Source organism: Hippocampus comes, unplaced genomic scaffold (assembly GCF_001891065.2).
Source record: "Hippocampus comes isolate QL1 unplaced genomic scaffold, H_comes_QL1_v1.1 scaffold41, whole genome shotgun sequence".
NCBI classification, from domain to species: domain Eukaryota; kingdom Metazoa; phylum Chordata; class Actinopteri; order Syngnathiformes; family Syngnathidae; genus Hippocampus; species Hippocampus comes.
This window is the reverse complement of record NW_017805153.1, coordinates 3,852,507-3,867,753: the sequence shown is the minus strand read 5'-3', so window position 1 is coordinate 3,867,753 and position 15,247 is coordinate 3,852,507. Positions and strand designations below refer to the sequence as shown.

The 15,247-nt window shown below is 44.5% G+C and overlaps 1 protein-coding gene across 2 annotated transcripts in view; it reads right to left on the bottom strand.

Annotated features, from left to right (window-relative positions):
- Positions 1 to 8,801: 8,801 nt before the first annotated feature.
- Positions 8,802 to 15,247, bottom strand: part of LOC109514995 (YTH domain-containing family protein 1-like) — a 14,651-nt gene continuing 8,205 nt past the window's right edge. For both annotated transcript variants that reach the window (XM_019868505.1, XM_019868506.1), the window contains exons 3-6: positions 14,444 to 14,523; positions 12,730 to 14,364; positions 10,021 to 10,065; positions 8,802 to 9,913 (exon numbers count right to left, since the gene is read on the bottom strand). In XM_019868505.1, the coding sequence (XP_019724064.1) occupies positions 9,887 to 9,913; positions 10,021 to 10,065; positions 12,730 to 14,364; positions 14,444 to 14,523 (1,787 nt within the window). In that variant the 3' untranslated portion in view covers positions 8,802 to 9,886. The remainder of the gene's footprint in view (positions 9,914 to 10,020; positions 10,066 to 12,729; positions 14,365 to 14,443; positions 14,524 to 15,247) is intronic.

Below are 15,247 nucleotides of genomic sequence, written 5' to 3'. Positions count from 1 at the left end.
CAGAAAGACGATTGTAGGTCGGCATCCTCGCGTTTCAACATTTTGAGTCACCGACTGTGTATGAATTTCAATGTTTATTAAATGGACAAGTTTCCCGGCAGTGCCTTGCTTGCCTCACACTTGAATTCAGCTGTATGTAAAACCTCTCTGATGCTCCGACGCCCCAGAACCTCTCGACTGGGGCCTTTCCAATCTGCTTGGGGAAAAAAAAGGAAAGGTCAGTGGTGGATGTGGGTGGGGTGGGGGGGTCACAGAGTTGATACAATATTCATCATGTAAATTAATCACGCCAATGAAAATTTGAAAAGGTAAATATGAATTACAGAATTAGTGAGCAATAACAGTCCCACTCAATTAAAATCAGGAGATAATTCAGAAATATGATTTGTATTTTTCACATTTGAAATTCAGCATAGCTATCTAATTTTTTTTCTCTTTTTCTGCTTCTCCTCCATCTCCCTAATGACGTTTGGCAGAGGTGCAGGTTAATTGCAAGGTTAACTGGCGGCGTAGTGGAGCAGCGTGCACAGAATATGAGACCAAAGACTCACTTGGTCACAGAAAGGCTGCGCATACGTTGACACAAATGTTTTGAGATGCCCTGCCGTGTGTGTGTGTGTGTGTGTGTGTGTGTGTGTGTGTGTGTGTGTCTTCATGCGTAAGGGATGTCGAATTGTATGTGTGCTTTGGGTTTCATGTCAGAGAGGTGATGAGCATCACCTCCAGGTTGTGTTAAATTGAATGTTACCATCATTTTCTGTCAATAAATGAAGGCAATTATCTATCAGATCACTGCAAGCCTTTTAGATAACGGTTTTGTTTTGTTGTTCTTTGTTTTGTTTTTTTTTTTTACTGATATTGTTGGTATTTTTAGACTAGGGTCCATAAGAGCAAGTTACTCATGACATAAATGCTTCTACTGGAGTATACACACTTTTTGCACACTTCTGTGGCCTTAATCTAAACACAGTATGAAAGCTGCCACAACAGACAAAAAAAAGTTCACTATCGCATAGTAATGTGATACATTTCATGTTAAAATGTGATCAATTTTACTTGTGATTTCGGTAAAAACAAAATGAAGCAATTCCTTCCAGGTCAACTCATTGGTGGACTCTTTTTTTTTTGTGTGTGTCCTATAAATCAAAATTACTCAAACTTTGCTGCTCTTCTGTAATACTGTATGTACATATACAAATATATACAAAAAAAGACAAAAGAAAATTATGTGAAGTTTTTAAAAAGATTTCAGATTTCCAAAAGAAGATACTCATAGTTACATACAGCATAGGGCTCCACCAGGGACCTAGACCGGAAGAAAAATTGATTTGTTTTGATGAATGCGGAATTCATACATATATCTTATTGTATTATTCTATACAATATTTTTTATAACGTGAAACTTGTCACATTATAAAGTGAAATTTATCACGTAATAACATTGATGGTGATTTTTTTTTCCCCCCTCCCTCAAGTCTGGCAACAATCTGCTTTCATTCAATAACCATCAAATACACAACGAGGTATAAAACGTTTTTTTCTTCTTGCCTTCCTATGACGTTTTTTTTCTGGGTTAAGTTGTTCACTGTGCACACACACATCAGGATTTAGGACATGGATATTGCACTACCTGGAATAGTGCAGCTCATGAGTAAGTAACAGATCAATGGAGGCAGCTCATGACATTTATCAGACAGCGTCAAGGACCACCGTATTCTCCATATTAGCAGTGACGCTCTCCGCTGCTCAAGTGCCTCGGCATTATTGATAGGAAATGTATGCGTGTGAGCGGGTGTGTGTCCGTGTGTGCGCCATTTTATTTCAGATATGGGCTGTACCATATTCAAAGAAAAAATGTTTTTCAAAAAGGCTTCCTCCGTCCGAACAGAAACGTGCACATTTCTTTACATATGTACACGATGGCCCCTTTTTTCGCCAGCATGTCCCTTACCTGTGACTACTTGTCCATGTTAGTGTGTGCTGACGCTTTTCAAAAAGATGATCCTGCAAGCAGAGGAGCACAACATTGCGTCCGGAACAGGTGGAGCAAACGTCGCAGCCGCGCTGCTGGCGGAGGTGCAGTTGCAAGCTTTCGAAGCGAAGCCGCTGCTCGGTCCAACTCGCTTGCTTGCTTGCTATGTGGATTTCTCCTTGGAGGGGCCCCTTGCATTGAAATCAGCGGCCCGCGGCCTGATCGTGGAGGACAGCTTACCAGGCCCCTTGGATTGTTCCCAAGGAACAATGGATTCTTTTGTCAACGTGTTTCTCTTTCTCCGCGCGCACAATGCTAAAGGGTCCTTCTGGCTCTTTGCACTTACGAAATGTTTACACCTCTTTATGTGACTCTCCAAACAAATATCGGCGGCAGTAGTTTAAAGGGGAAAGAAAACGCAACGGAAGATTTGTTTCTTTTCTTGACTTAATCCTTTTGCACCAAATATTCTGAATTTAACATTCTTTTTAAGATTGACGGGGCACATCTGTTGAATCACAAATATTTTGTCTGGTTAAGTCCAAATCCCAAGAATAATTTTTTAAAAGTCCTTTAGATCCTTCACGCAATGCGTAATAGGCCCTTAAATCGAATAAGTAACACCCATAAAAAAACATTCCCCAAATAACCTCAAAGATTATAGGACTGATTGGTGAAATAGTAAACGCAAGTTAAATGCACATTTTTAAAAAATGTTTAAACAACCAAATTGTCTTCACAATAATTACCTTTTGTATAAGTGAGTTCACTTTTTTTCAGTGTGCACTGCAAATCAGTTATGCCGGAAAAAATAAGAGTTACCTATTTCATTGGCAAAAAAAGAGACAGGTAAAGAAAAAGAAACTGACTCCCCCCTTTTTGGGACACCAGGTGCATGCCATCAAGGTGCGTGGGAGGGTGTGGAAGCAAAAAGAAACATATAGAAGATGATATGCGTCTGCATTACGAGCTGCCCGGTCGCAGCTCCTCGTGACCTCTCCCTCCTCCCGATGAATAGAAGCAGAAGCTGCAGATGCCCAGCTGTGCCTACTCGGGCCTTCAAATGCATTTGCAAAATCGTTATGATGTTCCTGGGAAACCACAAAAAGTCCAGACTTGCACCTCCTATTCGGCTACATATCTTCATTATTATTATTATTATGATTATTATTATTTTTTATTATTATTATGATTATTATTACTCCAAAGCTTAATATTAGTCTCAACTGTATCGTTAATATAATATTATTGCACAATTGCTGCCAGGGGATAGATTGATATATTTTTAAAAATCTAAATCTAAATAAAAGGAGTTATGTCGACCCTATACTTTTAAACGACAAATAATAACAAAAATAAGGAATCGTTCTCAATGTCCAGTACAGAGACATAAAAGACACACTAACATGGATAATTCCAAAATAATAAACCTGGGAGTTCAGATGGCTGCTGTAGAATGTAAGATTATTTAAATTGTGATTTTGTGCAATATACACCGCAGCTGGCTTTTGCGCCATTTCCTCTAGGTTGGTCAATGTTTTCTTTACCTTTATGTTCAAGATCAGTCAATCCTCGAATTATTATTTTTTTTATCGCACAATTTTAGATATCAAGCAGCATCTTTTCGTTTGCTGCGTGAGTGGACTATTTTCCCTCGCATGCAGCACACTTCACAAGTCCAGGGGCCACTGCTAGCACAACTGGGGCCGACTCGCCTCTCTCTTTTGTTGGGCCATTGTGGGGTTCTGCGTATTGAGATTGGGGGTGGTTCTGAGGGGGGTGCGACCCCCCGATGGGGGTGCATTTGCTGTCCAAAGACCGTTAGACGGCAGCGGCCGAATGAATGGGGGGCTGCATGTCATTGTAATGCACGGGGACAACTCCCCCTTCTCTGAGCGGACTATGAGGAGGCCGCTGAAGAAAAGCTGCACTCCAGCTCACCCACTCACTCACTCTCACGAGTCGCTTTTGCGTGCACGGCCAGCTCGCAAAACGGAGATTGTTGGGATGAAATGTCGACGCGGTGCTGTTGCGTATAGAAGAGCTTTGATTTTGCGCAAAAAGGGACAAGAGGAGCGCCAACCTACTTTTGAGGATGACGATGGAGCTGACACCACAAGACTGACAACACGAACAAAGGACTTCGGCCTGCATGGGACTTTTCTTTTTCTTCTTTGTGTGTGTGTGTGTGTGTGTGTGTGTGTGTGTGTGTGTGTGTGTGTGTGTGTGTGTGTGTGTGTGTGTGTGTGTGTGTAGGGGGGGGGCACGGGATGCGTTCTCACGTAGGATGTGCTGTGTTATTCTGCGCTATTTTGAGCTTTGCCAATGGGAAACAAACAGGCCTTGCGTCAAATGTAAATGCAGGCAGTTGGTTTTGAGATGTAGATGGGGAAGGAGGCGGTCATTTGGAATGCTTTTTAAAATGGTTAATCATTGCATGAGCCCGAGCTAGAATGCATGCTATTTGCGATTCTATAGGTTCAGGAACGGAGAGTAAATAGCAGCCAAGCGCTGCTGTGGATTGGTCCTCTTTTGTTCGCACGCCGTGGGAGGTGGACACAAGCTCGAAGACAGCAGGGAGGGAAAAAAAATTGAAAATCGAATTCCATCTGCTTCCTGGGCACAAATCGAGTCCTGCTGGACGTCCACGTAACTATAGACTGGTTGTATTTGCATTGAAGTAGTCAGCTAAAATAATGCAATGAGTCAAACATTCATGTGAGCTAACATACATTCCAAAATCATTGAGATGACTATATTCACCTAATAGTGGGGATCGAAAACCCACGAATGTACAGTTTATTTCAATGGAACATACTATTTAATAATTGTGGCTCACAATAATGTGCAGGTCATAAAAATAAGTAAATAATCTGCTCCAAAGTCCTTGGCTTAGCAAGTACGTCCTTTATATTTGCATTGATTTAGTTTTTCTGCACAATGGTGAGTGTGTTTTGGGGTTGTGCTTGACGACGCCGTGCAGTGATAGGGTCAAGGTTGTGTTATATTTTTATATTTGGACGATCAGAATGTGGAGCAAACTGCATGCATGTAGCACGTATATGCACGGGTGGTTCTGTGCAGAATGTTTTCAAGGACGTTCTCGGGGCTGATGAGATTTGCTTTTAATGGAGAGGACGTGAGGAGGGGAGGCGGGAGGCTGGGCCGGGATGCATGACGTCACTTTGTGCCCATGTAATCCTTTTGCGCCGAAACCCAATCAGCATGAGACTCGCGGTTGTCTAGGACGGGAAGAGCCTGGCGCTGTAATCCGGGAGACGGTGGATCACACAACCCGATGTACCGAGAAGAGGACGCAACACAACACAAGACAGGATAGGACAAGAAAAGGGACAGCATCCGTGCAGGGCCGGAGCTCCAAAATTGGTCGAGAAGGCATTCGAAAGGAACCGCTTCAGTTTTAATGAGGACGAAGAGGGGAAGACACCGGCATCTCCCCCGCTCTCACAGTCATCATTTTCCAAAAAGTAGCCTTTAGACCAGGAGGTATCTTGTACACTGGACACGTCACGGAGCATTCGAGCCAAACTGAATGGGACGTACAGTAATCTTCGCAGCGGGACGGATAATATGACTTCGAATAGAAAGAGCATCGCGCTGCTGTGACGCCAGCTCTCTTGACAGTTTTTTGTCTTGATTTGGAGGCGCGACAAAACAGGACTTTTGCGTAAAAGGGGGGGGGTCTTTCGGCGCACTATTTGCCCAACGCGGTGTGCCGAATGGTGGCGCAGTTCCGCCTCCGTAGCATGACGTTGAAACCAAAGTGGCGCATTACAGCTAGTGCGGGCTGTAAATCGGCTTTCGACTTGCTTACGTGTGCACGTTTGTGCTGTGATCGCCAGATTTGAACGCCAAATCCCCTTTCGACGTCGACGTGCGTGTGTCACTCTAATGGTGACGCGTGCGTTCGTGTGTGCCCGCATCCTTTTGGCGGGCAGAAGCTGCATGGTCGACTTTGGTTCGAGGCTGGCGTACACCCTGTTTCCCAACCGTTTTTCGTACCTCCTAAGAACTGGTTGTCACTCTGCGTGTTCACAGCGGACCTTGATTTAATGTCCAAACAATTAAGGCACGCGGTGAATGCCAAGAGAGGAATCGACATGGCTTCGTATGTGTCAAGAAGGTTTACGCTCACCTACTTTGACCTCCTTCAACTTGCAGTGTGAGTGGGGTTTGGGGTTGTCGGTGTGCTGACACCGTGCGCGGTGCGCGTTGCTTTGCCGTTCCAACGGTGCAATGCGTACGTGCAGTTGTTGTTTCCAATGAGGAGGAAAATATGTGATTTGGCACGCCACAATAGGTTTTATTGAAGACGTGCTGCTGATGAATGTAATAACTGTTACTGCTTCAAATCCTCAACTTTTGGAGGTTGCATTAATGCCCCCGTCGCTTCGAATATTTTACAGCCAACTCTTAGCTCCATGTCTCACATTTCCAGTGCGTAAGTAGGCTAGCAACAGCTCCGCACACGATATATTTTGTGTGGCTCCACAGCTCAGGATGGCCTTGGTTCCACATGAGTTTGAGGGGATTCAAAGTGACGACTGCAGTGGTAAAAACCCGCTGGAGTCGCTGCAGAGAAAATCAGTCATTCGACGCCATCTAGTGGCCTCTTCCTGTCAGTGCACATTAGACGGGAGTCGAGATTGGCTTCAAACCAATAGTCTTGCCCTTTATTTTGAGGCAGATCTTAAAAAATAATGCTACTCAGTCAAGTGTATAATTTGCCCATGTTTTGAAGTCTTATACCTTCCAAGTGTACACGTTTTTTCTCCAATGTGAGTGTACTGTTTGAGTGGCAAAATCTTTTTCATGTTAGCAAATGAAGAAGCTTTCGATACATTTCAGCTTAATCGCGGGAAGAACATATTTCAAGTTAATCCAAGTTCAACATGTTTATTTTTGATCCTTTGCAATTAATTGACAAATAAAGTCATGAGCTGCACCGAATCATCTCTGTTGTTATTTGTGCTGAAAAACGACACCAGTGTTTCAATGATGCGAGGAAAGTGTCAGATGTTGCATGTTATTTGCAGGATTTTGAAAGCAAAAATAAATAAATAGCATCTAGATACAGGGATTTGTTCAAAATCATTGAGCCGTTGAATAAAAAACAAACGTCCACCACCACCACGAGCAGTCCCGGCAGTCGTTCAGCACCACGGATAGCTCTACGAAAGGCCCACCCGTGACAAGCCTGAGCAAATAAACAGGATCATGCCTTTCAACCTATCAAATAATTGCCCAGGGGCAATCATTCGAATGGATGAGAAACACCAGAATGTTTACTGTGGTTGAGGAAAACTTTTTTGGTCATATTTATGGACCTCAACCAAATGTATAAACTACCGAAAAGCATTTCCAGTAACGACACAAGGCTCAAAGTAAAGAGACTATGAGGTCACTCGAGGTTAAGGCTACTTGATACACACAACACATGAGATCAAGAACAATTTAATTTGAATGGGCAGTTTATTAAGGCTTGATTTCTTCTATCGAGAACCCCCCCCCCCATCTGCTGAACAATATTTCCATGACTACTGTGGTGTAGAGAATTTTAATTTCCTATTTAATGTCATACATCTGTTCATGGCTAATAATCTCACTGCTCTGCTGTTTGCCGCTAACGTGCACGTCAATCCGGTATACATCAACACAAGCACCTGAGGACCTCGGTGATTGACCCCTGCCACCAGTAAAAACAAAAACAACACCCCTCACTTTTTCCCACCACTTGAATGATGACAAGCAAAGATGTGAAGGCCTTTCAATATGCAGCTCGGTCAAGCAAAGTGACGACAGGACTGGGGGGGGGGGGTTGTCAAGAGGTCAGTTCCCATGGAAACCAGACTTGACAGGCAGACAAAATTGTGTTGAAGCATCAAAAGTCCACAACAGACTCACAAGAATAAAGTGACTACGTTTTTCATCATCTAAAAGCAACATTTCCAACCGGGATAAGATCGGGCAACAGTGTGACTGGCACGCGCATGCCTGTGTCTGTGCTTTAAAGGAGAACTCAAGACAACATTTTCTTTGCAAGATATGTGCCCGAACTAGTCTGAACATGGCATTCTTGTCAATATTGTGGAATAAGACTGAAGACAATTATCTATTTTCATTTATCTCGGGGGGCAATTCGTCTGCTGTCGACTGAAATTGACGTCTTGAGTGCCCACGGGCTTGCTTTGCGAACATCACGTGACCAAACTCAGAAAACGGGTCAGGCGTGACCGGCCGCTTGCAGAGGGCACTTGGACATCAATTTCAGTTGACAGCAGATGGCGGTACAGGAAAAAACATGGATGATAACGTGGATTATCTTTCCACAAACGCAATATCAATCAGAATTCCGTGTTGAGACTAGTGGAAGCAGATAGAACATACCTGAACTCCCCTATCGGACACAAATTCATTTGGAGCCGTCAATGAATGTGCATTGAGTCCGATTTAGACATGGGCCCAAACACAAAAGTGAGACGTGAAGTGTTAGGAATTCACTTCAAGTGAGGATGGCTCACGAGCGAGCGACCGTTTCACACCTTTGATCACCAGCCTACTGAGCGGCATACTGGCCATGTTCCAGTTTGACACGCGCAGGGACGTGTGCGCGCGCGCGCGCGCGCACACACACACACACACACACACACACACACACACACACACACACACACACACTTTTGGTGACTGGGTATTCAAGTTTTGTCATGAGAATCGATGTATCATGTGTAGAACACACAATGATTTTAGGCCTGCAATCAACAAAAAGTCAAACCATTTTTCATTCTTTTTTTTCCTTTTCTTACTCAATGTAAAGCAGTTACAATTATTCTGATTAGGTTATAAATTTTGAGGCCTCCTCCATGAATATATAGGCTTCTACATTAAAGCTTAGCATGGCAGTCAAAATGGACTTGGCTAACTCAGGGTGGGAGTTGTTAGGGGGGCAAAATAACACATGAGGATTAAGACAGAATAGTGACAGATTTCTTGGAGCAAAACACAAAGCAACGACATTTTGATTGTAAAAATGGAAAGTGGTGGATGCATGATGTGGAGAATACATTTTGATGATTTTTTTTTGTTTGTTAAAATGGCGAATCGTGGTCCTGGTTTTTGGAGGACTTTTTTTTTTTTTTTTTTAGTTCTATCCCAGAATACTCCTCTGAAATGTCTCAAGTCTTGTGTGATGTCACACGATCCCTGATTTCTCCAGCAGTGTCACTGTGTTTATAGTTCGATTCTGGGAAGAAAAACAAACTATAGCTCCAGAAAACCAACATTAACGATGTCAGTCGTACACAAAAAAAAAAAAAAAAAAAAAACAGAGAGAATTTGTCAATCTGAATGAAAACTAAAGCAGCTAAGTTTTATTATAGCACAGTTCCAAGTTGCCTTTAGGACGTTCCATCCCTGTTGGTGGTTATACCTCGACAACTTGCCAACGCTGCCCCCACGTGGACAAATAGGGATAGGACATGACCATTCCTGATTGTGCAGAAAAATAAAAGTGGCAGATTTATTCTGGGAGGACACAATCAAAACCTGATGCAGTTGAAGAGATCAGATAAGAGGAGATAGTGGGCGCAAGAAACAACTCGACCAGTCTAGCGAGATGTTAAGGAAATATATATATATATAGTTTTAGACTAAATTGATTTTAAGGAGGTAATTCATAATACACAAAATCAACTCAATCCCTGCACAAGAAGTGTTGGGTGTGGGGTAGAGGGTACACGGGCAAAAGGAAGAACAAATTCATTGACGGCCAAAAAAAAAAAAAATCCCAGAATTGAAGAAAAATCACAAAGGATTTGTTTGCATTTAATTTCTTCTGTCTCTTAAATCAATCATGTCCTCGTGTAACTTGACCAAGCCAAAAATAAACGTCCGCTATTGCTTATTCCTGTTTTGGCGCTCCTGTTTGGGCAAAAATAACAAACAACAAACACACAAAGTGACATTAGTTTCAACGTACAAGTCAAATGCAAATGACACAAACAGTGGAGAGAAAAGGTTTGTCTGACCTGATCCAAGCGAGTGCGGCTCTGAGTCTGAGCAGGTTCAAACGTCTACGGGGAGAGGAGAAAAAAAAAAAAAAGGAAATGAGCAGAAACGGGAACCAGGATGTTTGTCTGATTTTAATTATGAGCTTTTGCTCCAAACAACAGCAGGCCATCATAACCAACAAGATCAATCACTCTTCCTCGAAAGTTAGAGTGGCGCCTTGACATACGAGCAACTCCACTCACGTGTTTTGCAAGATACGAGCTGTCAATCAGGCCTTTTTTTTTTTTGGCTTTGACTTGTCAGCACAACCTTGAGATGAGAGCGCTGACTCAACTCTCTTCACCCTAAGTGCCAGTTTGGCAGATATAAATAATGAAAATTCTTCATAAAGAGGTTTCAAGCGGTTTCTTGTCACTCTCAGCTGAACGGTGCTGTCAAGCAACCACGTAGTCTATCTTAAAGTGTACACACCTGTTTATATCATTTATCAGGAAACATGTCATCCATATGTGTTTTGGTTGCACTGGTTATCTTAAAGCAAGCTTTTTATATATATATATATATATATATATACATACACACACACACACACACACACACACACACACAAATAAAAAAAGAGCTTGCAGAACTTCTGTGCAAGACGCCATGACAGCTAACACGAGACAACAGACAAATTTGCTCCTTCTTGGCTGCTGGGAAGCGGCTGGTTGCCACCACAGGCACTATCTGCTTGTATAAGATTCTGGTCTATGAAAATGCTGTTATGGCAGAATCCAAAAATCAACAAGCAGTAATAGGCCGTTAAAAACGAACATCAAATTCGTCGTTTCAGATTTGAGTCACATCTCTCTCTCTCGCACACCTCATGTCTATGTGTGATGCATGTTTGTGGGAGAAGAGCATGCGCTGTTGTGACACAACGCTGCATTTGAGAACAAAATACAATATTTAGCCTGCTATTAGGCATTCAATTTAACTATGAAGCAGCCAATGAAGGCTGGCTGTAAAGTTTATCAACGCCCTTTTTTTGTTCAATGCTTGCCTCATGCTGTCACAGAGGCAGATGAAGTGAGTTGGGCTGCTTACACGCCGGAGAGGACACCAAAACACACCTGTTAGGGCAGCACTACATAGCAACTTGTACGACAAAAGCAGATGGTTTTAAATTAGTCCAAAAGTATAAGCGCTTCAGAAAATGGATGGATGGTTGATTGGTTGGAAGAACACCCTGGGCTCTGCCGCTTGACAGTGTACGACAGGGGGTCGTAGTGGTTACAGTAAGTAATGGTCTTCAACTTAAGGTTGACGTGCGTTACCTTTAGTGCATATGTCCAGAATGGTTATTTTTAAAAAAAAGTCAATTTGAGCACTTTGGACAACACATGGTTTCGATACATACATTTTAGAGTTATTTTCAAGATCCTCTTATTTGTTTTCAAATCTCTAAATGACCTCACGCCACCTTACCTCTCTGAGCTCATCCGCCCCTACACACCTGCCCGGCGCCTCAGGTCTGCGGACCAGACATTGTTAGAAGTACCAAGAACTAAACTGAGGCTCAGAGGGGATCGAGCCTTTTCTGTTGCTGGTCCCTCTCTCTGGAATGACCTCCCACTGAACATTCGGCAAGCCTCCTCGCTGCCCATCTTTAAAACCCGCCTCAAAACTCACTTGTATTCTTTGGCATTTGACTCAGCATGACTCAGATTTGTTTTTGGTTTTGCTGTTCGGTGCTTTCTACCGTCTTTGTTGCCGATTTGCTTTACTGTTTCTTGTATATGTTAATTGCTCCATGTACAGCACTTTGTATGCAGCGATGGCTGTTTGAAAGTGCTCTATAAATAAAGTTGAGTTGAGTTGAGATAAAGCATGACAAAAGTGTCATTCATAGACCATCATGATAAAATCAGATGTTACATTTTTTTGGACTATGATATGTTTTTGAACTAAAATATAGTTAGTAAGCAATCCATTCAAATGGATTCGGTGGTCAAATGGCCAATGAACAGCCATTTGATGTACGAGTCTAGCCCATAAGCACTAGATGTGACAATATATATGACGACAACAATAACAACAATCTGGCGGATCACTTAATAACAATTGGTGGGTGCAAGGGTTGATATTTATCAAACTTTATAATATTGCTGTATTTCCTCATCAATACCTTGAGATGGGCAGGCGGTGGTACCTCTTCATGCTAACACAATGGGAAAGAAAACGCCATAGACACACGGATTGATGGTCAGCTTCTACATCGTGCTGTTGTTAACAGAGTTGGGGAACTTGAGTCATATTGACTTGACTCGAGTCAGACCGGAGTTGCTATTTTCGACTGGACACTTGATAGCTAAGTGACTCGTGACTTTGTTTTGTTTTGAACTACATGACTTGACAAGTCTGTTTTTTTAGCGTTTAAAATTATTTCGTTACCATTTGTTCACCAAAGCGATTAAAAGTACACCAGCGGTTGTGTGTCTCCAATCCTTACTTTTCGTACAGAGTACCATCCGAGTTCGGACCACCACTAGGTTTAAGTATGGAGTCACCACGCATTGTATACACATTTCTCTCCAAAAAGCCGTGTTCCCAAACCATTGATATTAAAATGAGTGCTTTATCGATGAATTTTGAGCTGTACTCATGCTTTTAAACACCCTGCTATGATTTCGATCACAAATGTGCATCTAAAAATTGTTGGATTCTGAGGCAAGTGCACCCACCTTGCGCACTTCCTCCTCTTCTTCCTGTCTTTTCTCATAGTGAGAAAAGTCATCAAAGATGGAGGTGGTGTGTTTGTAGGTGGCGATGATCTTGAGCACCTGCTTGGCCTTCTCCAGAGGAACCTCCTGCGTGTCGCGCGAGTTGGTCACCGGCTTGTTGTCGTTGTTCTCCAGGCGGATGTGACGGAGCTGGCTATTGGGCACGTCCTTAACAAACACCCAGTCTACGTCAAACTTGCCTTTCCACTTGTCCTGTGCCCAAACACCAGCACTGGTGCCGTAGTCCACTGGCGAACGCATCTCGGCCACGCCGCAAAAATGGCCGCTGCCATTGACGCTGAAGAGCAGATACACGGGGCCTTTGCCGTTCATGGCGCGGAAGGCCGAGTCCAATCGCTTGTTGCCGTGCTCCGTGCTGCACCAGATGGAGTATTTGATGGAGCGATGGATATCGTCCTCGGAGTAGCTCTTAATGATGAACACGCGCCCGTTCTTCAGGTTCCATTCAAAGTCCTTGGGGTTATAACTGTGGGAGGCACGGAGCTTCTCCAGCACTGGGTGGGACTCGCCACCAGGTCCCTGGCTGGCACAAGTCTGGGGGCCACAGCTTGCGCTACCGAGCAGACCCATCATCCCGCTACCGTCGTGGCTGGGACCTCCCTGCCCGTAGACTTGGTTGCGGTTGCGTGGGGCCACCCAACGGGTTTGGGCCTGCGGGGGCTGGCCGTGGTTTTGGAAGGGCTGAGTGGGCGGCGGGTGGTGCTGGGGCGGTTGGTGCTGTAAGCCCATGGGCTGCATCTGAGGCTGCACCAGTGAGGGGGGAGGGGGAGGCTGCATGGGGGCTTGATGGGGCATGGCATGAGGCAGACCATGAGGTTGTTGCTGCTGCTGTTGATGTTGCTGCAGCGCAGCCATGGCCACTTTGGTCACGGGTCCCTTTTCCCAAGTGCCAATGTTCATGTTGTGTTTGATGGGCGGTGGGGGGAGGGCCCCCCCCAGGGTGGTCAGCCCGGGCTTTACCTTAGCTTTCAGCTGCTGCGGCATGGCCGGCTTGCTGGCGATGGCTGCCCAGGAAGTGGGTTTGGATGGGGGCATCCCGATGGGCGTGGCTCCGTTCCCCGTGGCGGCCCCACCAATTACAGAGCCCACTGCCTTGACCGCCGATGCCTGGCCACTGACATCGCCCCCGATCTTCAAACCCACCATGCCCTGCTCCAGGCTGTTCATACCGGGGGCTTTGTTGAGCGTGTCACTGTGAAAGCCCGTCTGACCGTCAGGCACAATAGTGCCTCCAAGAGAGCTGGGCGGGTAGCTGTAGCTTCCACCGTAGGCTGAGCTTTGAGTCTGCTGGCCCTGGGAGCCGCTCGTCCCCCAAGCGGAGAAGGCAGGGTTTTCGGGGAAAAAATTAAACCTGTGAGGGTAAACACTGCTCCCCAGGCCGCCCGGCTGGCCGAAAACCGTGTCCGGCATGAAATGATGGTCGCCATTGCTCAAGGGTCCATAGGGGGTGAGGTATGGAATTGGAGGATCCCCGCCTGTGGACCAAGGAGCCTCACTGAGTGGGTACGGAAAACCGATGGAAGGAGCGTAGTAACTGGACAGGTAAGGGTCGGTGATGGACTGGTAGCTGTTGTTCTTGATGCCGGATGTGAGCAGAGAAGCAACATTAGCACATTACGTTTCATTTGTTCGATTCTTATGAAATGGGATTTACCTGAGTTGACTGACCAGTGAGGTACGGCTCAAAGTCATTGTCATGGACTGTCTCCTTCTGATGCAGCGAACCATTTTGCACTGCAATAAAGCAACTTTGTCAACATATATTTGGAAAAAAAAAAGGTGTGTTTTTTTTTTCTTTTCAAGAACACAAACCCTGAACGAAAAAAGTTGAAACTGTTAAGCAGTCAGTCAATAAATGCCATCTCTGCAGTGTATCAATGCCTCTGTTGCGAATTTGCTTTTGGCCTCTCATGCTGTAATAGCTACCAATGAAGGGAGTTTTGCATCTAGGACCCCAGAGAGACGAACTGACCAGCTAGCTTAGTGATACCTAGGATGATGCTGCTACAAGACAACGAGGATGATTTACTTGACCAAAATTTAAAAAAAAAAAAAAAAAACTGAGAATAAACTTTCATGGGTAAGAATATTTTTGTCTGATTTTTTTTAAATAATGTTCTGTATTAGCACATACTTACTTCCCCCATTTACATCTCCCCCATCAACAAAAATGTGTGTGGTGCATGTATGGGGGAATTAACTTCAAAGAACCAGTGTTGTGTCCAAGGACCGGCAACCCGAGGCCAAGGCCAAGGCCAAGGACTTGCCTCCGAGGCCAAGGCCAAGGCCAAGGACTTGGAAAATTTTCCGAGGCAAGGCCAAGGCCAAGGACTTGAGAAATTTTCCGAGGCCAAGGCCAAGGACCAAGGACTTGGGACTTGCTTCCGAGGCCAAGGCCAAGGACCAAGGACCGACCTTCGGTTCTCGAACTGGTCCTCGCGGCCCAGGGCCGGCTCCA